The sequence below is a fragment of the Glycine max genome, chromosome 20 (assembly GCF_000004515.6).
Source record: "Glycine max cultivar Williams 82 chromosome 20, Glycine_max_v4.0, whole genome shotgun sequence".
NCBI lineage: Eukaryota > Viridiplantae > Streptophyta > Magnoliopsida > Fabales > Fabaceae > Glycine > Glycine max.
The window spans coordinates 33,599,872-33,626,631 of record NC_038256.2 but is presented as its reverse complement, the minus strand read 5'-3'; the positions used below and the strand labels follow the sequence as shown (position 1 = coordinate 33,626,631).

General features: G+C 31.6%; 3 protein-coding genes and 1 non-coding gene across 7 annotated transcripts; 2 read left to right on the top strand and 2 right to left on the bottom strand.

Annotated features, from left to right (window-relative positions):
* Positions 1–2,032: 2,032 nt before the first annotated feature.
* Positions 2,033–6,252, bottom strand: LOC102665806 (protein transport protein Sec24-like At3g07100). Its single transcript, XM_014772589.3, has 3 exons — positions 6,048–6,252; positions 5,747–5,951; positions 2,033–2,569 (listed from the first exon to the last, which is right to left on the bottom strand). The coding sequence occupies exons 2-3, from the start codon at positions 5,927–5,929 to the stop codon at positions 2,339–2,341; spliced, it is 414 nt and encodes a 137-aa protein (XP_014628075.1). The 5' UTR covers positions 5,930–5,951; positions 6,048–6,252; the 3' UTR covers positions 2,033–2,338.
* Positions 6,253–9,654: 3,402 nt separating this feature from the next.
* TRNAI-UAU (transfer RNA isoleucine (anticodon UAU)) lies at positions 9,655–9,728 on the top strand. The gene has a single exon. It is a non-coding gene; the product is annotated as a tRNA-Ile (tRNA).
* A 1,385-nt stretch (positions 9,729–11,113) lies between these two features.
* Positions 11,114–11,736, top strand: LOC100306546 (uncharacterized). Its single transcript, NM_001249614.2, has one exon. The coding sequence runs from the start codon at positions 11,196–11,198 to the stop codon at positions 11,586–11,588; it is 393 nt and encodes a 130-aa protein (NP_001236543.1). The 5' UTR covers positions 11,114–11,195; the 3' UTR covers positions 11,589–11,736.
* Positions 11,737–14,185: 2,449 nt separating this feature from the next.
* LOC100305384 (receptor protein kinase) lies at positions 14,186–18,977 on the bottom strand. Of its 4 annotated transcripts, none has more exons than NM_001251452.2 (8): positions 18,444–18,971; positions 17,459–18,175; positions 17,240–17,344; positions 16,911–17,033; positions 16,648–16,818; positions 16,400–16,529; positions 14,913–15,125; positions 14,186–14,583 (listed from the first exon to the last, which is right to left on the bottom strand). In NM_001251452.2, the coding sequence occupies exons 2-8, from the start codon at positions 18,121–18,123 to the stop codon at positions 14,470–14,472; spliced, it is 1,521 nt and encodes a 506-aa protein (NP_001238381.2). In that variant the 5' UTR covers positions 18,124–18,175; positions 18,444–18,971; the 3' UTR covers positions 14,186–14,469. The 4 variants fall into 4 exon arrangements, with proteins under 4 accessions (NP_001238381.2, NP_001388285.1, XP_014627693.1 ...); NM_001401356.1 differs by having other exon boundaries at positions 17,459–18,142; positions 18,866–18,969; XM_014772207.3 differs by having other exon boundaries at positions 14,197–14,583; positions 18,923–18,977.
* Positions 18,978–26,760: the final 7,783 nt, after the last annotated feature.

The following is a 26,760-nucleotide window of genomic DNA, read 5'->3' as shown; positions in this document are numbered from 1 at the left end:
CCATTGAAATACAACACTGTTATAACCGAATTCATCGTGTACCTACAAAAACAATATTTTAATACGTCAAATAAATTATAAAATAGGTATCACAAAAAGTCATTACTGGAACTTCAAAATAAAACTTTATTTTAAAATAAAATTTAACTTCAAATCAATTTCACATTAAGACACTTTTAAAAAAAATTACGATTTCAATATAGTACTTTTAAACTAATCAATATGTAATCAAAATTATTAAGTTTAAATAAATTTCACATCAACACACACTTAAATAACACGAACGATTTTGTAAAACTTTAAATCCAAACTAATAAAATGTAATCACAAAAGGTCCCTTTATTGGAACTTCACATTCAATTTTTCTTTTAAAAAAATTTAATTAACTTCAAATTAATTTCATGGGACACACTTAAAAAAATGAACAATTTCAAGATAGTAATTTTAAAGACAAAATAAAATAATTCATGAATGAAGTTAGTAGTATAAATAATTAAGCTTAACAATAATAAATTCAAAATGAAAATAGACAATTACAAAATTACTACAAATATATTAAAATAAATATGATACGAGAAACAACAAAGCATCATCAAATAACACTTTCAACTTGAATGCTTATAAATTTTTAACACACCGACAAATGAACCTAATCTAAGTAAAAAATACTACAACTTCATATTAAAATAAATTTCGTACTCAAAATACTTACTTCAAATAAATATGATCTACAAATTTTTTTAAATGAAAGTTCAAACGTTCATCAATTATTAACACACTAATAAATCATCAACACCAACCTAATCTAATTAAAAAAATACTACAAATTTCATATTCAAAATATTTTATTTTCATTGATAAAATTTTCTTCAAATAAACATTATTACATAATTTTTCTTTTATTTTAGAAATTTAAACACACACTAACATGTCTATGGAAAGTCTATGAAATATAAAAGTTACTTTAAAAAAAAATTTCATACCACAGAATTTTGATTGCCAAAGATGCCAAAGGAAAAGAAGTTGCAGAGGTATTCTGAAGCGCTAAACAAATGCTGAAATGGGAGGTGTATTTAAACACCCTAAAACGCCAAAGGGAGTGGCGTTTTCTACTTATCCTAAATCGCCAACACTACTGGCGTTTTCTATGGTACAAAAGCTGCCCTCTGAAAAAGCTGAAAGCTGACATAGCACGGAAAAAGCTGACCCTAGGCTGGTGGCGCCAAGTTGACCAGCGACTTCACTCTGCATGGCCAAAGCGCCAGTGCAGGTGGCGATACCACTGGTGTCGTCAGTGGCAGAAGCGACACTGCCACGTGTCGCATACGGAGGGGATGCGCCAGTCATGCTGGCGTTTTGCATGAAATTTCCATGCAGGGTACGTTCAAAACAACACCCTTATGGAAAATCTTTCAAAACAGCCCCAAATGGGGAAATTGTTTGTAAAAGAACCCCATTTGGGGAAATTTGCCATGAACTTACAGTGTCCCATGATGCATCCTTCTAACGACCAATTAGCCAAGTCAAGCATCCACGCTTGCTATGCATCCGCAAGCATAAACTCAATTTATTTCTAATGTAGAAACGAAACGGTCCTTCAGTTACGAGAAAGGTAACAAGGATGACAAAAAAAAACCCTATCAAAAGGGGAATCCCTACATAAAGTAGACATATGAGTATGTTCAAATTATTGAGAAATTGTCAAGTCTCACATCTGCTATTTCAGTCGTCCTTGGAGTGCAGCTTATAGCTTATATATTTGTTGGACAACTTTACTTAATGCCAATTGATTTTAAAATGAAATCTAATATGGTATCAGAGTCAGTTTTGATCTTGGGATCACATTTCTGTTAGTCCTCGCTTTGTGGTGATAAACACCCACGATTTGTTGTTCACAGGGACAACCCTCAGGTTCCCTATCTAAAACATTTATGTAAGATTGGATACTTTGAGATTAATCTCTTCTCACCTCTCAGGTTCTCACTTTGATAAACCTTCCTTACAAACGCTAAAATACTTTCTTACTAGTCTACATAATGTTTCGCCTATCTAAAACATCAAAGGGTCCTCGATTGTCTGTATTTCTCAAGAATTTGCTTTCATTTTGAAGAGTTTTAGGTGATCCAAATTTCATTCAAAGGATGTAAACTGCTTCAGAGTCCATATCTAATATTGATTACGACTGGACACTGTAGTGGCACTCATATAATAGGGACAATTACCATAGGATAAAAGATATTCATCAGGTAAAAAAGATGGTGTCTATTGATTGCCAGCATGTAAACCAACAAAATTAATTGAAACTTCCTAATAAAAGACTACAATCTGTACCTCTAAGTTATGCTTGCTGCACTTGTCGGGAAATCTGTAGCATCCAATCAGCATACCCAATATTAGCACCCATCTGGTCCTCAAACAAGTTTGAAAGAAGAAAGAATCCTTCTTTGGGGTGTTCGCCTTGCCTCACAAGGTGGCACAATTGGTAATATGCACAGTCAGTACTTCTGAATTTCTCAAGTACCTTCTTCAGCCTCCTTGACATTTCATTATCATTATCTTTAAGAGTAACCTGCTTATGGAAACAAAGCATATACATAATTCAAGATGGATATCAAATGTTATTCAACAAGACAATCAGAGGAGGAATACATCACAAATCTACCAAGTTATTTAATAGATTAAGATATCTATCCACACTGGAGCAAGTCGAAACCAATCTCATCTTATCGAATAAACTTATTAAGGGACAAATTGCACACAAAATCCATCATTGAATTCATTTTTTTTATCATGAAGCTGCAACACAGAGAAATGCATACTAAATATATCAATTGAATACTCCACTGATATATCTTAAGGGTAATATACAATATACTTTTCAGCTGAAATGCAAGAAAATATCAACAATTTGTTTAAATACTTGATGTTATCAATTTCCCTAAATTTTCCAAGCAAGGTCAATATAACAATTATATATAATTCAACAATTGGAAGCCATCATCATACATCTAAAGGCCCCTAGAATCCAAGCTCTCCCCAGTCAAAAGGTAACCTCCTATCAATGTTTCTCAAGTCATTGGCCTGAACATAAACCACAGAAACAGGACCTGTACCATGGAAGGTGAAGCAAGTTTTACCTACATAACTCTTCCAATCTTTGATGGAGAGAATTATGATCTTTGGGAAATGAAAATGCAATCCTACATGGAGTCTTTGGATTTGTGGGATGTTGTCGAAGAGGATTATGAAATATATCCGCTGCCTGAAAATCCTACCATGGCCCAAATTAAAAATCACAAGGAAAGATAGATGAAGAAGGCAAAGGCGAGATCATGTTTGTTCACTGGTATTTCACAAATGATATTCATCATAATCATGACTCTTAAATCACCCAAAGCAATTTGGGATTATCTGAAAGAGGAATACGCTGGAGATGATAGAATACGAAGCATGCAAGTGCTGAATTTAAGGAGGGAATTTGAGCTTCAAAGGATGGAAGAGTCAGAAACAATCAAAGAATACTCAAACAAATTGTTGGGTATTGCCAACAAGATAAAGTTGTTGGGAAGTAATTTTGCTGATTCAAGAATTGTAGAGAAAATTTTGGTAACAGTGCCGGAGAGATATGAAGCATCTATAGCTTCATTGGAGAACAACAAAGGATCTGTCAAAAATCACATTGGCAGAAGTGCTACATGCCCTGCAAGCTCAAGAGCAGCGAAGGTTGATGAGGCAAGATCGTGTTGTTGAAGGTGCTTTGCCTGCCAAACATCATGAAGTTGATGAAAGCAAAAAGGATTTTTTCAAGAAGAACCAACCAGCAAGCAGCGAAAATAGTGCAAACAACCAAAACAAAGGTAAGGATAAAAAGAAAAATTATCCACCTTCTCAACATTGTGGAAAAAAAGGTCATGCACCTTTCAGATGTTGGAGGAGACCAGATGCAAAATGTATCAAGTGCAACCAGATAGGGCATGAAGCGGTGATCTGCCCCAACAAAAATCACCATGATGAGGGAGCTCAGATTGCTAATCAAGAAGAGGAGGACCAACTATTTGTGGCCACATGCTTCTTGAGTAGTGAATCAAGTGAAAGTTGGTTGATTGATAGTGGTTGTATGAACCACATGACATATGATAAGACTTTATTCAAGAATTTGAAGCCAACTAATGTCTCAAAGGTCAGAATTGGGAATGGTGGCTATATTCCAGTAAAAGGAAAAGGAACTGTTGCAATTTCAACATGTTCATGTATCAAATTAATATCAGATGTTCTTTATGTACCTAACATTGACCAAAACTTGCTAAGTGTAGGTCAATTGATTAAAAAGGGATTTAAAGTGTCCTTTGAACATCAACATTGCTTTATCTATGACATTTTTGGCTGGGAAGTTCTAAGGGTTAAAATGAAAGGTAAAAGCTTTTCATTTGATCCAGCAGAGGAGGAGCATACAACCTATTTCACTCAAGTCACACCCACGAAACTCTGGCACAAGAAACTTGATCATTGCCATCTTGAAAGAATGCTAAACATGAAAAAAAGGAAATATGCAAAAGAAAATTTGAAGAAGTTTCAAATGGAGGAATGCAAGTCTGTTAGCACACCAATGAATCAAAAGGAGAAGTTTAGCAAAGAAGAAGGCGTTGATAACATTGATGAAGGATATTATGGGAGTTTGATTGGATGTCCAATGTATCTCACTACAACAAGGCCAAACATTCTATTTTCTCAAAAAAAACAAAACTGGAATTTTTGTTGACAATCAAGTAGCCATTGCTGTTGCAAACAATCCTGTGTGTCATGGGAAGACTAAACATTTCAACATCAAGGTTTATTATTTGATAAAGATACAACAAAGTGGAGAAGTAAACTTAATTTACTGCAAGTCTAAAGATCAACTGGCTGACATGTTTACAAAGTCACTACCTATCAACAAACTTGAACTCAAAGAATTGGAGTTTGCAGTTCCAAAAGCAAGGAGGAGTGTTGAAGATATACTTTTGTAACTGCATAATATTTTATTTTTCAGTTTTAAAATAGGATTTAGTAAATAAGTTGATTTCCTATATTTTAGGAGTAAGACAGTTTTAATGGATTAGCCTAGTCAATAAGTGGTTCTTATCTTTAAGGAGCAAGTTAGTTTTAATATTTTGTTTTACTAATATCTTGTTATCTAATTAGTTTATCTTTTGCTATTTATTGTATCGCTGTCGAGAACAATTTGAATTAGAATAGAATAATTCTATTTCCTCTGCATACGTATTGTCTCTCTTCTCTCCTCTGTTTTTTATAATTTCCTCCACAAAACCAACAGATTCCATTTCTGTGCATGTAACTTGCTTCATTATGATATATCAGACTTATTCAATGACGTTCTGGTTGTTTAGAGTGCCTAGCAAAAATCCTTGCAATTGAACAAGGTCTTGAATATTAAAATTTAAATAAGATATTCCAATAATAAGTGTCATGCTTGATGGATTTTCTAGAATTGGGTTAAGATTTTTCTACCATGATCCCAGGAAATATACATACATACATACACACACATATATACTTGCAATTTAGCATGGAAACTAATCTTTTAAACCATACTGTTGTTTTGTTTCAATAATAGAAATCTCATCCAATGCATTTGGTGTAAAAAAGCTCACTACTACGTATGAGTCATGACCGGAAAAAAACTTATAATAATAATAATAATAATACAATTCAATTCAAAGTAGTAGGTAAAAAGGAACTAGCATACCATAATCATAAAGGCAGCCTTGAGAGCAGGACCGAAAGCAGATTCCAGATTCACTTTGTCCTGGAACATGGATGGCAGACTATCAAGAAAGGTTTCCACCACACTTCTTGATTCTGATAAGTTCACAAGGAGATAATCTGGCAGGGGAACAAATATGTCATCCAGATCTGAGACCACCAACATCTGTGGGTTGAGTCAAGGATGACTGGAAAAGTGTAACATACAATAATTAGCATAAAGTATACCAATTAAGGCAAATATGGACATATATTAACAATGGTAATATAATAATACTACAAACCTTCATGTTATAAAAATGTATTGTGCTGTCAAAAGTTGCAAACCCAATTTGTGTTCGTGGAATGCCAGGCAGCTCATCTAAGCATGAGTTGATTGTTTGGGCCACAACCTGCAATAAGAACAACATAAACCATCATCAATAGTGTGAATTTGGATGACACCTCCAGAATAACTCTGAATTGTAAAATACATTCTATAAACCAGAATTGGCCATAAAAACATTTGTTCAAGAGCTAAGCCATACATTTTGTTACTTCTGGGAAAATGCCTTTTTGGACATTATTGGTATAATTTGACAATTTTGTCCATAACAAATTATAAACATTCTAAAAACAGTTACACAGATAAAACAAAATGAGTGTGTATTTACAATAAAAGGGTAATTTTACTCAACAATATTCAAGCAAAACTCAACCTATCAAAATTGCTTTTAGCAAATATTATCAAAAGTAAAACTTATTCTTCCAAAAACTAATTCTTTAAAATACATTCCATTCAAGTAATTCTACACAAATAACCCAAACAAGCTCATAAAGTACAAAATAAATCTCTTCTTTCTCTTTCCTCCCTTCCTACGTGTGCTTTCTCCCAATGGTCTAATTCCACCTCTTCTTTCCTTCTTCTGTTGTGCATGTGGGTCTGTAATGGCGGCATTTGGAAGCAAGGACTGATTTGCAGGTATACAGTAGTTGTTGTTCTCAGTGCTTGCAGGCTGACAAAGTATAGACTGGCCATTTATACGAAACCCATTTCAGCTCAAACAGTTTGCTACTTTGCTAGACTGATCCAGTTTTTAATAGCTGGATGCTTTATTACCAATTCAACATAAAGGCCGATTTTTACAGGTTCATGGTCGAAACAGTAAGTTCAGCCCAACTTTAAAATATTGCTTAAGATAATCTACAAGATATAATGCCTATTTGTTTAAGCTTTTTAAAAATGATTTGTTATTTAGAGATTTTATGAAAAGCAGCAATTTCTTTTGTTTGGTTACAATTATAAAAACACTTTTATTTTGAAAGGTAATTATAATTACAGTTTTTTTAGAAGCTACTGAAAAGAACTTTTCAAAACAACCATTAATCATTTTATAGATTTTCTTTTTCAAAAACTTGAACAAACACTAAACAATCTTAAGAGTGATTTTTTTTTTCAAAATAAAACTTATTTTTTCAGCGAAAAAAGCAGAACAAACGGGTTCGAAATATCAAAAGTTTAGTGCAAATCTAAAATAACAAGATTTTGGTGAGCAGATCCCTTGATTGTCTAAAACTCTAAATAAACTAATCTAAGACAATATACATTATAGCCCAATCTTTTCTTCAGGCTGGTCAAACAAAATTGATCACATGCACCTGACTAGCTGGGCTCCAACTATTCAATTCATGCTAAAATACAAACAAATATTGCATTAGTATAATTATTTTCTTAAATTAGACCTGAAAACCCCATTAGCTGGTTAAGAAATGGAGTACAAATTATACACTGCTTTCAAGCTTCAGTTGTGCATAAGCTAGATTTCATATGAACCAAACAATTGCCACTTAAAATAATGGAATCATCGATCATTACATAACAAAACCTACTAAAGATTAAAGAGCTAGAAGTGAAGTGCTTACCTCAACCATTACACTTCTAACTGCAGTTATGGAAACATCAATGAGGAAGAAATATACTGGAAGCATAGGAGGCCGCACCATATAATCTGTTGGGGCAACATATTCTACAGTACCCTTTGTAACCTCAGGTCGTTGATTCAAATCAACTCTTCTGCCAGTGGCATCTAATTGTGCACAATATTCACTAGGAAATGTACAGAAGGCTCAATATATTAGCATCTTAAGAAATATTAAACCAATTACATGTGCAAGTTACAGTCAAGGCAAACAAACAACTTTCATTATAGAAGATCTTCATTAAGCATACAGGTTACCAATCTTGATTGACACCATAAGACTCAATATATTAGCATTGGTTAAGAGACCAAAGGAAGAAAATATTTATGGGAAATTATAGGAAAGCCTAAAATAGTTATGGATAACACACTTTTATACTTTCCAACGAAAATATTTCTCCTTTTAACTTTTTAACAAATATCTTAAGTACGTTGGCTACCTTTTGTCTTTATAAAATTATGCTTTTTTATAAAATAAAAAAATAAATTATTCTTTCCTACATAGAAGTAAAACATTCATGAAAACAAAATAAGCCTTTACAAAACTCTATTCCAATCATACTATAAGCCTAGAGCTGAGTTTTCCATCTTTTAAGACTTTTTCTTAACTAAAATTGGTTTAAAACTAAAATTAATTATCATCATGGATTGGTCAATAAAGGATTTATCAAAATAAGTTATTTTTACCACATAGGAATATAGGAAACATCATCCTAAATGACATCTCATGTTTTTTATTTGTCCTGTAGAAGAATATGTTACCCTGATATGCTTTATCATGTTAGATTGATTGACACAAAATACCTATTTTAGATTATAAAATGGAAAACTGTTTATTTTGTTTGACACATGTTGTCCTATATATCAAAGGATTAAAATTTCAAAAGAAAATTGTCATCAATATTGAGTTTATATACCCCACCAAGCAAAAGACCCCGAGTAATAACAAATAGAGTAATATAATGTTTAATAGAAACATAAAAAAAATGCATACCAAGTCAGTTTACTTATTACATTGTTTATCAAAACACTGCTTATTCCAAGACTTTTATTAGACAACACTTCAATATTCTAAAACATCCACACACCAAAGGATGAAATAATAAAAAGTACAAAGTTGGCCATGAGTACGTAAACTTACATATCTAGCTATAGTTATCCAAACTGAAAAAATAGGATTCAAGTAAAATTGAATAGAGACTCATTGTTAGACTTGGAGTGGTTTCTTAATAAAAATGACACTCTCTTCTGCATATAATCAAGTGGAAATAATAGAATTAACTAGATAAAGGCTAATTGTATCTAATAAGATTTATAAAGAAAAATTTTATGACAAACTAATTAATCAAATAATATGACAAACTTTTTTAGTTCGCAACCTTTGCTAATGATCATTGCCTTTATTTTGGACCTTCAAGTTCAACAGACACTCATAGTTAGAATTGACAATATACTCACTAGATGAGGCTAGACGCTAAATAACTTAGTTAAGAAAATGAAGACCTTTGCTAATGATCATTATCTTTAAAATATCATTCACATAAAGATCTTCATTTCCTGGAATTACTTAATCTTGAGTTTAAAATATAATTGGGAAGACTAAAGGCTAAATAATCAAAGTATCAAATTTGATTATTCGAATATGAGAGTGTTCAATATTGACAAAATAAATTATTTTGGGGTGGAGATTTAAGAGAGATAGAGAAAAAAAAAGGTAATAAATATGATGGAAAAGATAGAGAGAAAAAATAGGATGAAAATAAATTATAAGAGAGTGAAATTTATAAATATCATTACTTTTATGTAAAAGAACGAAAGTTTGTGGGATAATCATACGTATCTCTTTATGTACGATACAGCTTTCGAAAAAGGCAAAAATTTACTAAAACATTCTAAAACAATAAATATTATAATTTAGAAATTATTGGTATATGGTCCCGTAGCTCAGTTGGTTAGAGCGTTGGTCTTATGAGCCGAAGGTCGCGGGTTCGAGCCCCGCCGGGACCATTAATTTTTACCTTTAAATTTACAGATACATAAAACTCATAGAACATGCGTGGAACATTTTTCGCGATGAAGTCTCTCACATGCAGTGGTTGGTTGCATTTGCATACTCATCAATATGAACCAAAGGCCTCTTCTCTTCCTCTACTTTAGTACTCGACTATTGTACAAAAAACATGACAAGGGTCATAAAAGACATTAAAATTACTGTAATACTTGCATCCATGTGATACAGACATAATAAAGTGGTACAAATTCACAATGTTTTTGGACTAAACAAATTAACAGGGTGTCAATTACCATAAGTGACAAATGCTAGTAGTTACTGCTCTCTGCAACCTTTGTTATGGAAATCTATTGGACTCTGAGTCGGGTAGATGTACTAGTTGGTAAGACTCCGTACAAGTCCATTCAGCAAAAAAAGAAGAAAAAGAAGACTCCGTACAAGAACTTGGCAATGTAATTAAGGCATTTGTCATTGTCCAGAGTTTTTTTAAGGACCCTGACCCTTGTTTGAACCCCAACTTTGGTTAGTTGGGCAAATTCATTAATTCCCAACTATCATAATAAATGATCTTAAAATTTACTTTACTATGTCTGTTGTGCTTCACCAAGAAGGCAGGACGGCCTAGTGCAGATTAGTAGATGTTCCAACAAAAAATCTGCATTTAATTTCAAATTGGTTTTGCTAGGGTAGCTAATAAAGAATTGAAAATGAATTTGTTTTTTTATTAAGAGCATAGAATTTAATATTAGAAGCACGTTTTTATTATAATTTTTGATAAAAAAATTCTACTTATTATTTCTTTAACCAATATCCTTAAATTAATTATTACTTTATTAGTAAAATGACTTTCAAATTTGTCATGAACTTTCTATTGAATAAAAAGAATGAACTACAATCTGATCACATGTTATCCTAACAAGTTTATTGATTTTTATAACTGTGGTGTAAAAGTTTTACACTAACATAAAATTAAGGTCTAAATAGTATTTTCTTTATATTCTTAAATTAAAAAAGATACTCCAGTCAAAAGAAACTAAAAAGGAATCATAGAAAACATTTTCTTGTATTTATTAATGTATTTGAACAGTTTTCTATGAAAAAATAAGAGAGATAAAATGAAAATAAAAGTGTAAAATAAATAGTTAATGTGATAGAAATATATAAAAATAACAATGTTGTAGAAAAAAAATACTTTGTCGGGAAAGTATAAGTTTAATATTTTTTCTTTTTCTGTCAAAAAAATATTTTTCTTTTTAAGTTGACAGACAACAACAACATGCAAATTTAATTGTTAAACGTTTACGTAGAAACGGTGAGCATTAAAAGCGAAGGCCAAAAGGATTGGCACTATAAAAGGGAAAGAGATATCACCATTCTCATCATCCATACTCAAAATACAAAAATGGAGAGAGTAGCTAAGGTGTTGGTGATGTTGAGCATGGTGGTGTTGGTGCTTGCATCAAATGCTGAAGGGGGACGATTACTTGAGGAAGAGAATGTGGATCAGCCCCAGACCTTCCTTGGATCAGGTGGAGGCCTTGGTGGGATATTTCCAAGCCCAAGCCCAGGCTTCAGCTTCACCGGCGTGGGCTTTGGCCCATCTGGGTTTTGCACTTTCCCTGGTGGTTGCACCGGTACTCCTTCTTTGCCCACTATTCCCGGTGCTGGTGGGTCACTACCAGTACCAACACATGCATAAGGAAATGGCTTTGGTAGAAGACCTATATTATTACTTAATGCTAAAGTACCCTAGAATTTGTTTAAGCTTTAATTTGCCTTTTATAATTATATTTATATTTATGTGTATGCGTCTATTAGGTTTTGTTCTTCTGGGTTCATGGCTGGGTGTGATATGATTTCGTACGTGTCTTTATTTCTATTTGTTGGTCACTGCTCTTCGATCTTACTGGCCACTACTGTAATAGAGTGTTAGCTTCTATCGTTGATGCTACAGTTTATTTATATTATAGTTATGATGATTTTTTTTTTTTGGTTTGCACCAGAGATAATACCTTTATCCTTCTAGTTGCATAATCTTGACAACAATTTTTTTAATTTTTGTTTTGTATCATAGCTAGCAAGGAAAGCGACATTACAATAAATTGTGTTAACTATCACATACTTTCATTGCATTAATTTTGATTCCACAATAAATTAAAAACTAAGAAAATACTTTGCAATAAATTAAAAATGAAGAAAAAATACATAACAATAATTTTAATTTACATCAATTATACATAATAGGAAATGTTAACAATTCAGCTACAAACTATAGGAAACGGAAAAAATTAATAGCTTCTGAACAAATGTCATTTCATTGTTGGTGATAGTTGGGGAGAAGAAGAAAGATGATAGTAAGATGTGGAGGATGTACCATAATACCATGGAATTTAAAGGTTATTTTTTGTGTGCATCATACACAAGAAAATTTACTTCTCCATGGTAGCCTAAACTAGCAAAACTTTATTGGATTAAAGAAAGTACAATTTCACGTAGCTGGATTACTTATAGTTCAAAAAGAATTATAGGGTCATGTGTTTCACATCCAGTGTAAAATTTGTTAACTCGTATTTCATTTTAGGCGTAGGTTATGGTAAATTTTCTTGTGTGTGGTGCACAAAAAATAATAACCTCTAGATTGGTATCATTTCATGATATTATAGTGTATCCTCCACACCTTAACATCATCTCTCTTCTCTCCCTACTACCACGTCTCCCCTTCTCACCAAGTATCACCAACCACCATTTCCTTTCTTTCTTTACAAAATTTCATGCCTTTGTACCTCCAATTTCCAAGACCTTCCTAAATTCTCTTCACCTTTGTAAGAATCAATCATAAACAAATCAGTTTTTTTTATTAGCTAAAATTATAATATTATAAAAGAGCACCAGGGGTGCCAACCCATATACAATGTAATTGTTCCAACAAATTGTCTTCTCTGGTTACATAGATCAATGGTTGCGCATCATAATGGCATTAATTGTTCAAGAATATTGAACAAGCACCCACTAACTAGCATTAACTACATCCCACCAATTTAGCCATCACAAAACCAAAAAAACACATCCCACGAAATAAGCAATCATATTCACAATGTATAAGTACACCAACCACCGTAAATATTCTTATTCATCTGAGCAATCAATGGAAGTAATCAAGAATCTCTCATGGAGTAGCAATCCCTGAAATAATCCACGAGTAGGACTAGTTTACTTGTCAAAAAATTCAAAATCAAAAAACAAGAAGATGTATTCTTCGATCTCTTCATGTGAGAGAGCCATCCAAAATTTCCTTTTTTCCTTCTTTTCCATGCACTTCGTGTCCATGGAGCCGGAGTGACTTCGGTGTAGGGTTGTCATCATCATCGTGGAATTCTTTGTCGTTGTTGTTGCTGGCATTGTAGTGGTGTGCGAAGAAGGTTTGGTGTCGATCTTGAGGATGACCTTGGGGAGCAGCGTGTGTTTTCAGGGGTAAAGGTTCCACGGCTTTTGGATGGAGTCATCGTCATGCTCAGTTTTGTGTGATGGTGATGGTTTGAGGGGGAGGAAAAATCGATTGCGGGCGGTTCTAGATCCGATGTGGTGGGGCCGGGAGTGAAGGTTTGGTTTATAGGTATGATTGGGAGGGTGGGAGGGACAACGGTGGCGTTGGTGGTGGGTGGCGGTGCTGGTGTTCTTGCCCCATTTCAAGAGGCAGAGGACAAAGTTGTGTAGAGGTTGCGACTTAACCGGAGCCCATGCAAATGGTCACTTTGGAAGAGATGACCCTGACTTCACAGGGGAGGTGGTGAAACCTCTAAAGTGGGAATAGTGCCATGAAAATTTGATTGCCAAGAAACTCTGTTCGATTTTGGATGCTTTCATACCTAAGATCCGTGATATGATTTTGCCTTTGTTTTTTTTATATTTCTAAATAAATAAAACATGTATATGTCGAGTTAAGTGTATGAACATACAAAGGACTAGCTGCATAGCAGCATCAATACTATTGGAAGTTGATGTTTGAGAATATATCCATAATGATCGTCATCCATTGTGTTTCCTCTCAATTGCTGAGAGTCTTAGGGAATCTTGAGTCCCTCATTAACTAATTGGACCTTCATTTTATTGGTTTAGACGTCATTAAGGCAGATAACCATTAACTGAATACAAGGGCAAAATTACACACACATATATGTTGCACTGACTTAATTGTTTATATAACAGTACCATGCACCATGGTTGAAATTCAATGATGTGTACTCATAATATAATACTCAAAGGGACTGAAAGAATGAAGGATCGGGAATTTTTTAACTATTGTTGTAAAAGGAATGAAACACAATAGTGTGAAACGGAATGATCTAAGCATAAAAAGTCTTAAGGCACGATCATAAACTGATTATTTTACTTTTCCCCAGTGACTAGATGACTAGGCCAACAGATTTATCAAATAAATCTAGAAAAGCTATTAGATTCTGTACATACCCCAAATATTTTGGTTCTTATAAATAACATCCACCTTCATACACAAACAATATATATCCTTCTAGAAATACCTATCCTTCTACCACAAAAGAAAGGAAAAGAAACAAAAATAAAATAAAATATTATCCCCTGCTGAGCCTCTGCCATGCCCATCTTGGGTAGGCAAATCCAAGAATCTAACAACATAAGAATATTATAAAAAAAAAATCACTCACTTTATACACCCCACTGATCCTAAAAAAGAATACATTCTCTTGGTCATGCCTGCTGTTACCTTCCGCTTTCTGATCTAGAGCCCTGAATGTCACTGCCATCTGTGTCAGAATTATCCTTATGTGATTCAATTTCTGAGTTAACCCCACGATTTCTTCGGTGCCTACGATCCTGAACATCCAGACAATGAAACAAATCAAATGCCAGTTCAAAATCATCTAGTAAAACTAATCGTCTCTTAAGTATGGGAATATGTATCCATTTGTGATCTAGTAAGAAACTAAAAGGTTGATGCTGGCCAACCAAGAACAGACAGACCAATAATTTTTTAGAAAAGATGCTCTGAAAATGGATCAAAGAAATGAGCTCAGACATCATTGATCAACATCCTTAGCTAGGTCCAACCAGCTCAACTAAGATAAATGGCTTTTGATAAGCAACTAAAGAAAACAAAGCTTTGAAAAAAAAGATCATGTTAATGGTGACAAAGTATAACAAACCTCTCTTGCTAAAGGGTACTCCTCTGACTCAAGCATACGTACAACTTGGCCCATCTTGGGTCTTTTCTCGGAATCTGGATCTACACATCTCAAAGCAGTTAAGAGCACCCGTTTCAAAGCTCTGGTAGATGGCTTCACCTCAATGTTTGGGTCCACCACTTCTTCTGATCTCCTGTTTCCAACCATCGTCTTCAGCCAATCAACCATATTAACCTGAGGGCATTGTCGTTCATTGTAAATGTCAGTCAAAAATTATCAGTTGTCATAAGAAACTGTGATGTAGGAATAAGCAACTCATAACAAGAAGAACACATAGAACATCTGAAACTTTTTGTTGTAAAAATCAAGCACAAGATCCTCAAGAGGGATATCCACTGCCCTCAGCATAAACTAATCACTGAAAATAAGGTAACAACTAACAAGAAATAAACTGGGATAGGATACCCATCAAACAAACGATAAATCCCTGGCTAGCATTGTTGCAACCCCTAACTAAGTTTAAATCTCTATTTCCCAAATGGAAGCCCTAAATAAAGAAGTCATCTAAATTCTGCATCATAATTGTAATCTATGCTACAGCAGCTACCGTGATTGTATTGAACTATTGATGCTAGAAATGTGAACAGAAAGAAGAATGAATAAGAAATATAAACTGATTTATCAATATTACAAAAGTTAGGTCGAAGATCGCAAGTTCCAAGTGATAAACAAGTAATGAGAACAACTGACAGAAAGAAGGTTAAACTAATTTGTATGATCCTGTACTTCTTGAGGATCCTTGTCGTTTAAAAACTATGAAATGGTTATGATTGTTTCAAAAACTTTTTCTATTGGGTCCATATAGTGATCTAACAATAAACTAGATTTAGGGACTGTACTGAAAAGGATTTTGATATTACAGAAAATACAGATCCATCAACAATTTTGAAATTCTAGGGACCTACTTAATTCCTAAAAACTGAGGTTTAGCATTCACAAATAACTATTGCACTGCCAATCTGGATTTCATATATTGCACAGCCAAAATGGATACGATCCGGCACATGTCCATTTTAAATGTGTCTAACTGGAAGCATTTAGGAATTGGAACAATTTATCCTTAAGTTGGCTATAGGTAGGAAAAATGCTAGCAATATACGCTTCGACAATCTATTATTGGGTGAGGTGCATATGAGAATTTGTCCAATAATAAAGGAATTGTTAAAAAATGGGTAAAAGAGTAGGTTGCTAACATTTTTCACTAAGGTAGTAATGCTACATGTCTAAAAACATATGTTGAGATAATAGGCCTAAAAAAAAGAATCATGTGTTGCAAAACTTGAAATAACAACCAATGTTCAAGACAAACATATAAATTGTTCTTTTGGTTGAATAAGTCGAACTCAAAAGCTAATGCTTTATGATTATTCGGTTCATTTAATGAATTGTTAACAAGAACACATACTTCAAAATGGATTTTCTTCCAACATATAAGTAAGTTTACTCACTTCCTGTGCTGGACGTCCATAGTCAACTGGATCTCTTCCAGTAATTGCTTCCAATAGCACAACACCAAAGCTATAAACATCACTTTTTTCATTTAGAAGACCAGTATTTGCATATTCAGGAGCCACATATCTGTCAATTTTATGGAGCACGAGAAAAGAATAAATATAGGGATTGAACTCATCAAAGCTCCTCCATTGAGGGCAGAAAAAGGACATAGCTCCATAGGGAAGAGCACAAAAATACAGACCCAAAGGTTCCCATAACTCGTGTTGCAACATGACTCTTCCCAGAACCAAGAAGCTTGGCCAGGCCAAAATCAGAAACCTTGGCATTAAAGTCGTCATCAATTAATATGTTGCTGGACTTGATATCTCGGTGTACCACCTTTGGCTCAATTGCTTCATGCAAATATGCAAGCCTAAAATAAGTATATTGCTTCAAATTAGCACTAAGATAACCCTAAGAATGAGGACTACAAAAGCATGAAGGAGCATAGACAAAGCAACTCACCCCTTAGCTGTGCCAAGGAGAATTTTAATACGTGCTTCCCAGGTAAGATATCCATGATGTCGCATTGCTCCATGAAGCCATTGCTCTAAGTTTCCATTATTGACATACTCGTAGACTAGCATCCTGAAAATATACCCCACATGGGAGAAAATATAATTAAGACAACATACTTAAACTGTTGTCTGTTGAACTTGACACTGACCTCACCACCAGATAGTAGAGGTTCTGAGGTTCATGAATATGCAACTCATAAAGGTATTTTTTATGATTTTCATGATTCAGGCAATTATAATTCAAATCCTCTAATAAAGTTGTTGACAAGTGGGTACCTGTGAGTCCCCTCAATGCAGTACCCCAAAAGTCGAACCAAGTTTTTATGTCGGACATGACCAATAGCTTCAACTTCCACTCTAAATTCTTTCTCAGCTTGACCACTGCAGAAAAGGAGGGGTGGAAATAAAAACTAGTCAAAGTTTAGCAGAAGTAAGAGAAACAAAAAACAATAATTAGTGTAAACTCAAAGCCTGAGACATTGTACTGGAACTCACATGTTATTGAGTATCTTTTTAACTGCCACTGGAGTCCCGTTGATCAACTGTCCCCGGTAAACAACTCCATACCCACCCTCACCAATTACATTTTCTTTTGAAAAACGGTTCGTAGCAAGTTCAAGATCCCTCAGTGTAAACCAGTGACCCCAACCCAAGTGAGAGAATTCTGGAAGGCCAGAGAGCGGTGAAGGAGCTGTTATAGGGTGTGAAGAAGAGGACATGTACATTCCAACCATGCCAGAGCTAATTTCTTCCCCTGATTGTGACCCACCTCCATCCAAGTAATGAAATGAATCCGAGTGATGACTACCACTGTCCCCATGCTTCTTCTTCCCAACACCTAAATGAAGCATAACCTTGTCTGATTCTTTGTCACTGGACTTATCATGAATGGTAAGAAGTATTCCTTCACGAGGAACAAATCCATTTGCGGGCACTTGCTCAACCCGCACTTCCGTGATTTCCTTTGAGACAGGAGGAATATGACTAGCAGGAATTCTGTTCCTGGCTCTTCTAGTTTTCTTCCTTGAAGTAAGGCAAAATGGGAGCACACAGAGGATGACAACAATAAACAATCCAACCGCAATTCCAATTATTTGCCAAACCTTAAGACCAAAAACAAAAGTTTTCCCAGACAATTCAGCTTTAAGATCAGCACCCATCTCTCAGAACCCTTGTTGCCTACCATATATATGTAATAGAAAAAGAGATAAGCTGCATTACAACCCAAAAAAGAAAAATCACATTAACATTCAAATTGTCCAACTATTCATTGTGTAATCGACACTATGAAATATGAACAAGCATCAGAAGACAGTCTGTTATAAGTAGACTATGAAGCAAAAGGAAAATAGAATATTCAACACACCATAAAGTATGAGCATTTCAGCACACAAGCATCCACAACACATAGAAAACGAAGTAAAAAGAGAAGAACATGAAAGGAACCCTAAAAACAAAGGCACAGATTTCATAGAATTACCTATCTATGTAAAGCGAGATTCACAACAACAACAACACAGCAAAAATCCCAGATCCCCACATCTTAAAAAAGGCCAGATCTTTGACTGAAGGCAACCGAAAGAACATGGAAGACAAAGAACCCAGTTGTCAAAAATAGATGAAAGCTGAAAATCCTTAGTGGGTTTAGGAAATGTGAGCGTAAATGTAAGTTGGGTGGGGATGATAAGAAGAAAGGGTGGAGTTAAGAGTGTGGGTGGAAGGGAATAGAATTAGATGTTTTACAAGGCAATAGGAATACGCATACATCCAATTGGAAATTTCCAGTGCAGTAAAAGAGAAGAGAAGCATGCAATTGTGATTGTGATTGTGATGTATCTGTAAAGTGAGTCCTCATGGAATGGATTATGAACATTACTAAGAAATATCAGAAAGTGATTTCACCCTTCATACTTTCATTTGACTTGCTAGTTAGCTTAGCTGTTTATTTACATCCCTCACCTTTCAACTCTCCTGCGTAACAGATGCTCTCCTACTCATCACTCTCTTCGAAAACTGTTTAAACATTTTTATTGTCATTTATATTATATATTCTTAAATGACATTTATGGACATTTTTAATTTAAAATAAACTGACATATAATAATGACCATTTACTGTGAAATATGAATACAGCAATAAGCAGCGTAATACTATACTCTTTCTCGCCTCCAATATAAAAAAAAAAAAAACAAAAGTTTTTTATTTTTTTCTTAAATATAAATAAATCTTAATTATTTATCTCTTATTTAATAATATTATCTAAAATACTCTTTATATAATAAGATTAATGACTTTTTATGTTTGATATAAGTTTCAATGAATAATAATTTAAGAAAAATATTTATTTTTTAATTGAAGGTAAATGTTAACTCGTATACTTAGAATATTGGTTAAGAAATTAAAAGAATAAAATTTTTTATAGGAATACACAAAATTATGTTGTTTATGATTTTTATTTACATTTTTTTTATTTTGAAAATAAATATTTTTTTAGTTCTTTAATCAATGTCTTAAGAGGGTTAGCAAAATTTTTATTTAAAAATGATATAATTTAAATTAATTAATTTTCTTAATAAATGAAGATAAAGCATATTTTATTCTTATAACAAAGATACAAGGGACTATTAAAAAACGTGTTAGCCAGTTTCCTAGAAATTAAAATGGAAAGTTTTATGACAAAATATAACAATACACTTTTTTTTTATGATTTCCAATACAACTTTAATAATAATAAAAGTTTATTGAGGGCAGTATCCATAACAAATTCATTAACATTTGCCTTATTTTAACATGGGATGAAAACAACAAAATTTGAATTAAGACCAATATAAACTATAAATTATCCAAATTCTTCGTTATTAGGCCTACCTTGGATGATAATGGTTATTATTACATTATCTAAATAAACATTACATATTTTTATATTATTTTAATCAAAATTTATATTGTTGATGTAAATGACATTATTCATTTAAAATATTAAATAACTCAGATCAAAATGAGTTGAAGTTATTTAATTATAATTATTATTAATCACATTTTTATTATAACATCTCAATCTCAATATTGTATATTTAAAGGTTTAAATCTATTGATTTATAGAAACACCAATAACAATATTAAGTTTAAGAAAAAAATGTTAGACTTATATAGGATAAAAAATAATTTAATTTTAACATCTATCTCTTTAGAAACTTAAAATAAATAATTAAAATGGAGAAAAAATAATTATACATTGATGGTGTAAGAAACATTATACATTCATCCAATCACAATTCATATATATAATAAGTTTGTTGACTTTTAAAATAATTAAAATTATAACTTATAAATATAATTTTTTTACAAGTATATGTATAAACCTTAAACTCATTACAAAAATTAGTGATATGGTTTATTCATAGTTGTTAAGTTTGTAATAATTGTTTCCTAAAAAAGTATATGTAATAATTGTACGCGTTAGTTTATAAAACAGAAATGAGTACATGTCATTATGGTCGTTTTTATGAAGACCGTAATTATTTTTTCTTAAGCGGTAGAAAAGTTATGGAACTGAATCTTGATTACCCCCATTCAAAACTTTGGTCGTGCCACAAGTTTTACCCACCAATATTCACACGTTGCCATGCCTGTTTAAATATGAACTTAAAGTGCACTTTGCTATATAACCTAATTGAATATTCATTTATTTAACAAAAAAAATTTACATAATAAATTAAATCATAAATTTGACTAAAAATTTATTGAAATAAGTTCAGAACAATTTACTTTGACAAATTATATTAAGTTGAAAAAAGTTTAGTAATTACCATAAGTTATTTTTAACTTATTACTATATTAACTAAAGTCATCAGACTTAATCTTTTTTTTTCTTTCAATTTCTTCCATTAGTAATTCTACTTATTTCTTTTCTCCCTTTTTAATTAAGTACTAATTAATAATTTATTTTTTTATCAGTAATTAATACGTTAATTTAATGCTAATTAATATTGGTTGGAACAGCAGAACTACTGATGATCATGGAGTAATAATTGGGCGCGCGGTAACACTCCGAAACCAAAGATTTTCAGATGCGTAACCCACGATCATTTACTAGTTACAATCACATGTGCTGTTAAAATAATTATTATTTTTCTTGTAAGAACCATTCTTATTTATTTGACTATTTTAAAAAATTACAGTTTAATATATATATATATATATATATATATATATATATATATATATATATATATATTATTAGGTCTAGCCTGTTGGTTTTTATGGAAAGAGAAATGTTTTCAGACAATAGAAATAAATAATAAATATTTTTATTTTGAAATATATTTTTAAAATACAAATATAAAAAAGATAAAAAATAAAGACATATATCATGTTATTCTTAGAGAAAAAAGGTTATATACTCATGTAAAGAGTTTTATATAATCATTCAATTACAACCTAACATATATGATAAGTTTGTTAAATTTTAAAATAATTATATTAAAGTAATTGAAACCATGATTTTTTATTAAATGATAATGTAAGAAACTAAGAATGTTTTACACATTTTTTATATTTCAATATCGAAATTGTTGAGATGGAGAAATAAGAACAAAACGTGAGAATCATGTACTTAACCCATCCTCGCCAAATCCTTCTGAAATTTGTTGAGACATTGTTTCAGTTCCATAAAATATGAAATTAGTACTACATTTGTTAAGGATAATCAATATCAATATCGATCCATATTAGTTACAAAAGGATAGTAAAGAATTCAATACTTCCTTGCGTAAATTAGTTGGCCACTCACACAGGCCACAACCTATCCTTTCCCTCAAAGCTCGTCTCTTTCACAAGTCATTCTCATGATTATGCCATTCTTTTTAATTCAATGCCCAACTTTTAATAATTAGTTGCCTTTGGAGCGAAAATTACGTGAAAAAGAGTATAAAAAACACTGTATGATAATAGCACTTCCCTAACAATGCAATATTTGACAAACCAAGAGCTACAGTCATTTTCAACAAAAGGAAATAAGTAGAAAATGAAGGAAAAGTATAATTTATATGGTGTTCTCGTAAATGAGATACATAAGAAAAAGAAGTGCTTGCTGGCAATTTGGAATTATTGGTCGATCTCATCTCCAACATCTCATATCAGTTCCATATATAATGTTCTCTGGACCCACATTTTTGGACGTGAGTACACATCCATTGTTTTCAAATGCATACCTTGTTATGGTGATGAAATGGCCATTATAAAGATTGTGAGGCCTATCCTCTAGGGTTTATTCAATCGATTTCGTGAACCTTAGTGATTTGAAGTTATTAGATCCCCATAAATTCTATTCAACACGAGGGGACGGTACTACTTTTAATTAATTAAAATATATGACACTGCTTTTTTATTTATATCACATGTATTTTTTTTACTGAAAATATATTTGAGTCGAATAAAACAATAAGAAACTATAAATCTTGTTCTTCGAATATTTAGCAAATTGCATATCCAAGCAGTGCTTTTAAGTTAAATGATTATTTCAAAATATTTTGCAAATAAATTAATTCATGTTAGTTAAATAACAATCATCAATAGTCCTTGTCTTTGATGTATTGGTGCAAACCATGTATTATTCCTGCATAAAAAAAGTATTATGCAAGTCTAAATGAATTAAAACACTTTATGTGTGATCACCGGGAAATAAATCAATATGAGATATTTAATCTATTTATATTTACGTGTTTATTATGATATTGAAAAATCGATGATTGGATTGAATGAGAATAACACTCTTATGTTTTGTGTTCGATTTGAATGAAAAAATAAAAGTTACACAATGAAAATAGTTAATCAAATAATCATATAAATAAACTAGATAAAGCTAAAAGTTATTTTATATTTATATATATTATTTTCAAAAAATGATTGACAAGTGAAATTGTACATTTTGGGGAGGGGGGATAACTAGAAACAACCGTGCAACTTAGCAAGAAAATTGAAACATGAATTCAATAAAATACATCTTTCAATCAAGTCATTTGGACACAAAGTAATTAACACGTTGAAAATAAGGTTAAATTATTTGGATAATATATAAAAATAATTTTTATCTAAACTTTACTTATTTTCTGATCGAATTCTAAATTAATTAGGATTTCTTTCTCTAATAAATAGGAAGGTTAAAAGAAAAAAAATATCTATAAATTAAATGTTTGGATAGTCTACATAAAACTTTTGATTCAAATTTTATTATCATTGTTAAACACATACAAAAATCTATCAAAGAATAAAAAAAACTGTAAATTATCTTTTTTAGGTTAAATCAAAGATATTTCCAATCAATAAATACGTATTCAGTTTTTTTAGTTATAGAAAACATTGAAATTGAACTAAATTTTCTTCTTTTTTTTCTTTTAATGAAACCTTCCCTATATGCACGTTTAAAAACAACATCCTCTTAGTATATTTAAACTTCAACTATTTAATATAAACAAAATTATGAAAAAATATAATGGCCAATAACCTAGATAATTAATATAAAGAAGCATGTTGTGTAACCTAGATAGTACTTTAAAAATTATATTGAAGAAGAAACCCTAACAGATTTTAATACAATGGCCAGTCTCATGCAAATTTTGAAATCAATTAATCACGAGCAAAAATCATGTATATTATATCATATGAATTAAGGAGATCCTAAATGCCTTTTGCTTTCGAACTTTAGTTGCGCATCGCTTTCCTGGTATCGTCGTCGATAACTAATGCAAACTGCTCAATTATTTATATTTAATTTTTATGTTAATTGACCTGTATTAATTCTACACTTTATCGTGTGAATAATCATATCTCGAGTCCTCTACGTCAAAACGACGCGACTTAAATGGTCTAAATATTTCCACTTAGAAAACTACATGGGTTGGATTGATATGATATCACCCTATTTTGGCAGTTTTATGGCAAAATTAGACCAGACTAAGCAAATTCATTCCAAAATCAGAAACGAAAAAATTGCAAAAATATTCTATAAAAAAACAAAACCAGATTTATTTGCTTTATATTAAGCAAATGTTTTGGGGTTAAAGCAGCATTATACAAATGACCTAGATATGGTAGGGGATCAATGGGTCATAATTACGTCAATAAATAATCAATGATGCATCGATGTCGATTGTCATGTGCCGGGATAAACCCGCCACCCGCATTCAACACTTGCAGTAACGGACCTATATTAGTGTGAGGATGTCTACTTACTCTTCTTTATTTTTTAAAATTCATTAAATTTATAACTAAAATCTTATATTTTATATTTTATTTTATTTATATTTATATAATTGAATCTATTTATTTTATTTTTTATAATTTGTATCCACTGACTTAGGGTCTTTAATCCGTCACTAAGTACTTGTTGATCTTAGTCGAAAAAGTATGAGAGTTATAATATATATGATTATTTTATTTAAAATATTTTTTGAGATAAAAATTGATTGAATAAAGAATATTGACTATTTAAGAAATTGATTAAAAAAATAATTGTTTTAGTATCTCAAAATCAAAAAATATTTTATCTGAATTCCTCAATTTTTTTTTTACAAATGGATTAATTCCTCAAAAGTTAGATAGTGTTTAATAAGGGATTTTAAATTTTAGGTTGAGGATCAAAAGTGATTCATTTTAAAATATTGGTTATTTAATAAATTGATAAAAAAATAATTGTTTTAGTATCTCAAAATCAAAAAATGTTTTCTCTTAATTCCTCAAAGTTTTTTTTTTTACGAATGGATTAATTCCTCAAAGTTAGATAATATTTTGTAAGGGGTTTTAAATTTTAGCTTGAGGATCAAAAGTGATTCATTTTAAAATTAGAAGGATTAAAGCTAGATAAAAATCATTTAAAAAATTGAATTTAGAAATTTTAAAGAGATAAAATTTATATTTACTTTTTTTAATAAGTTTTAACTAATAATAAAAAAATGTTAGGAAATACTCCCTCATCCTCTTTATAGTTTATACCAATCATCTTGGAAAAACTAAAACTTAGCATAGCAATCAGGATGTCAATGTATCAATCATTATCAAAATTTGAAGTATAAGTGTAAGGTGAAGTTTCATATCATATAAAAATGAGAAGGTTAAACACTATATAAGTGAAGACAAAACCCATAAACCTAAGCTTTAAGATTTTGAGTTAAGATTTTGTGTCAAGTTCACTTATATAATTGTTCATAATTCATTAATATAAATCTTCCTAATATTTACACCCTCAATTGTACTCTAAGTGGATAGTTTGCTCTATCTATCTCCTAAAATAAAAGCTGAATCTATTAATAATATGGGCTAACAATTTAAGACCCACTCTTCAGGTTGAGATCTTTGGCCCATTTATATAGAAAGTGCTTTAGCATTAACTTGTATTGGATTGCTGCTCTCCACACCTCCATATTTTACTTCTTGCACCTCATTACATTACGAAAAAATCTATCTATGATGTAAAATTACATTATGGATTGAGCTTTTCGTAATGCAATGAGGTACAAGAGGAAAAACATGGAGGTACAAGAAGTTTCACTCCTTGTATTGGTGTCGTTGTCTAGGTAGTCAGTCGTGAGAATTACTAGAACATAATATTTTTGTTACTATGATATTGATGCAGATTATTCAACAATTTTTTTTGATGACTAATCTTCATTTGGAAATCTAATTGTTCACTTTTAGTTTAGACTTCCCTCCTAACCCTATTTTTTTTTCATCTATGAGGTTTGAACCTAAAACTTTACTTAAGGGGACCGAATCTAGTTTCACTTAGATCAACGACTTATTGGTTGAAACATAATATTTGTGCATAGGAATTTGACACACACACACACACACAATCATGGGTAGGGTTGCAACCTGTTTTCCTAAAAAACCAGAACCCTTACCTCTTATCCCTCCTCCATCCATAAGCTATAAAGATTACTTGTATTACATTTTTTTAAGAGAATTTTTGTTTTTGTTGATGTCTTTTTTTCTTCTTATAATCTCTTCTACAATTAGGACATTGATAAGAAGAGAGGAAAAGGTATTAGATAAAATATGTGATGTGATAAAGAAAGATTAAGAAAAAAGAATGGATTGCAAGAAATTACTATAAAAAAATATATTAGAGTTTTTATTCACCTTTAAAAGAATTGTCTTATTCTATTCACATTCCTAGATAATGTTAAATAGTTTACCATGCAAAGTTACCTTTCTCATTTTTATCTCCTTAGAGCATTGATGACATTGAACAATACTTATAATAAAGTTACTCTCTTCATCCTACTAGAATTATCCTATAAGGTTATTTTACATATATAAAAAAAAACTAATAAATAAAGGAAAGAGAATAATAATTTTACATAATTAATCTTATCATCATTAATTCATTTTAGCTTTTGTTGTCCATATCATTAATATTATAAGAGATATAAATGAAAAAAAATAATATTACATTAAAAAGTTAAAATAACAATTATTTTAAAATTATTTTTTTCTTCTTACAGCATGATTATTATGAGAGGGAGGAAATATTAATTATTCTGATAAGTGTAGACCATTATAAGTACCATTGGAATTTGGAAATCCTTTTGAATGTTTGTGGCATTAAAATTAGATAACCTCCTCTCTCCCACTACTCATACTATAGCAAAGGAAAAATCTCATTAGGTGCATGATATGTTAATTTCAGTGTGGTGACGTTTGTATACTTACAACTCATCCCGATCTCCCTTGATTCCGGAATCATGTAAATAGCAGACAACACTTTTTATTGCATTATCTACAGAAACAGAAAGCAC

Coding starts and splice junctions, on each gene's coding strand:
- LOC100305384 (XM_014772207.3), bottom strand. CDS start 18,123: ATGGGTGCTGATCTTAAAGCTGAATTGTCTGGGAAAACTTTTGTTTTT. Junction 17,345..17,458: donor AAAAAGATACTCAATAACAT/GTGAGTTCCAGT, acceptor CCTTTTCTGCAG/TGGTCAAGCTGAGAAAGAAT. Junction 16,530..16,647: donor CGAGTTATGGGAACCTTTGG/GTCTGTATTTTT, acceptor TAAAATTGACAG/ATATGTGGCTCCTGAATATG.
- LOC102665806 (XM_014772589.3), bottom strand. CDS start 5,929: ATGTTGGTGGTCTCAGATCTGGATGACATATTTGTTCCCCTGCCAGAT. Junction 2,570..5,746: donor AGGCTGCCTTTATGATTATG/GTATGCTAGTTC, acceptor TTCCATAAGCAG/GTTACTCTTAAAGATAATGA.
- LOC100306546 (NM_001249614.2), top strand. CDS start 11,196: ATGCTGAAGGGGGACGATTACTTGAGGAAGAGAATGTGGATCAGCCCC.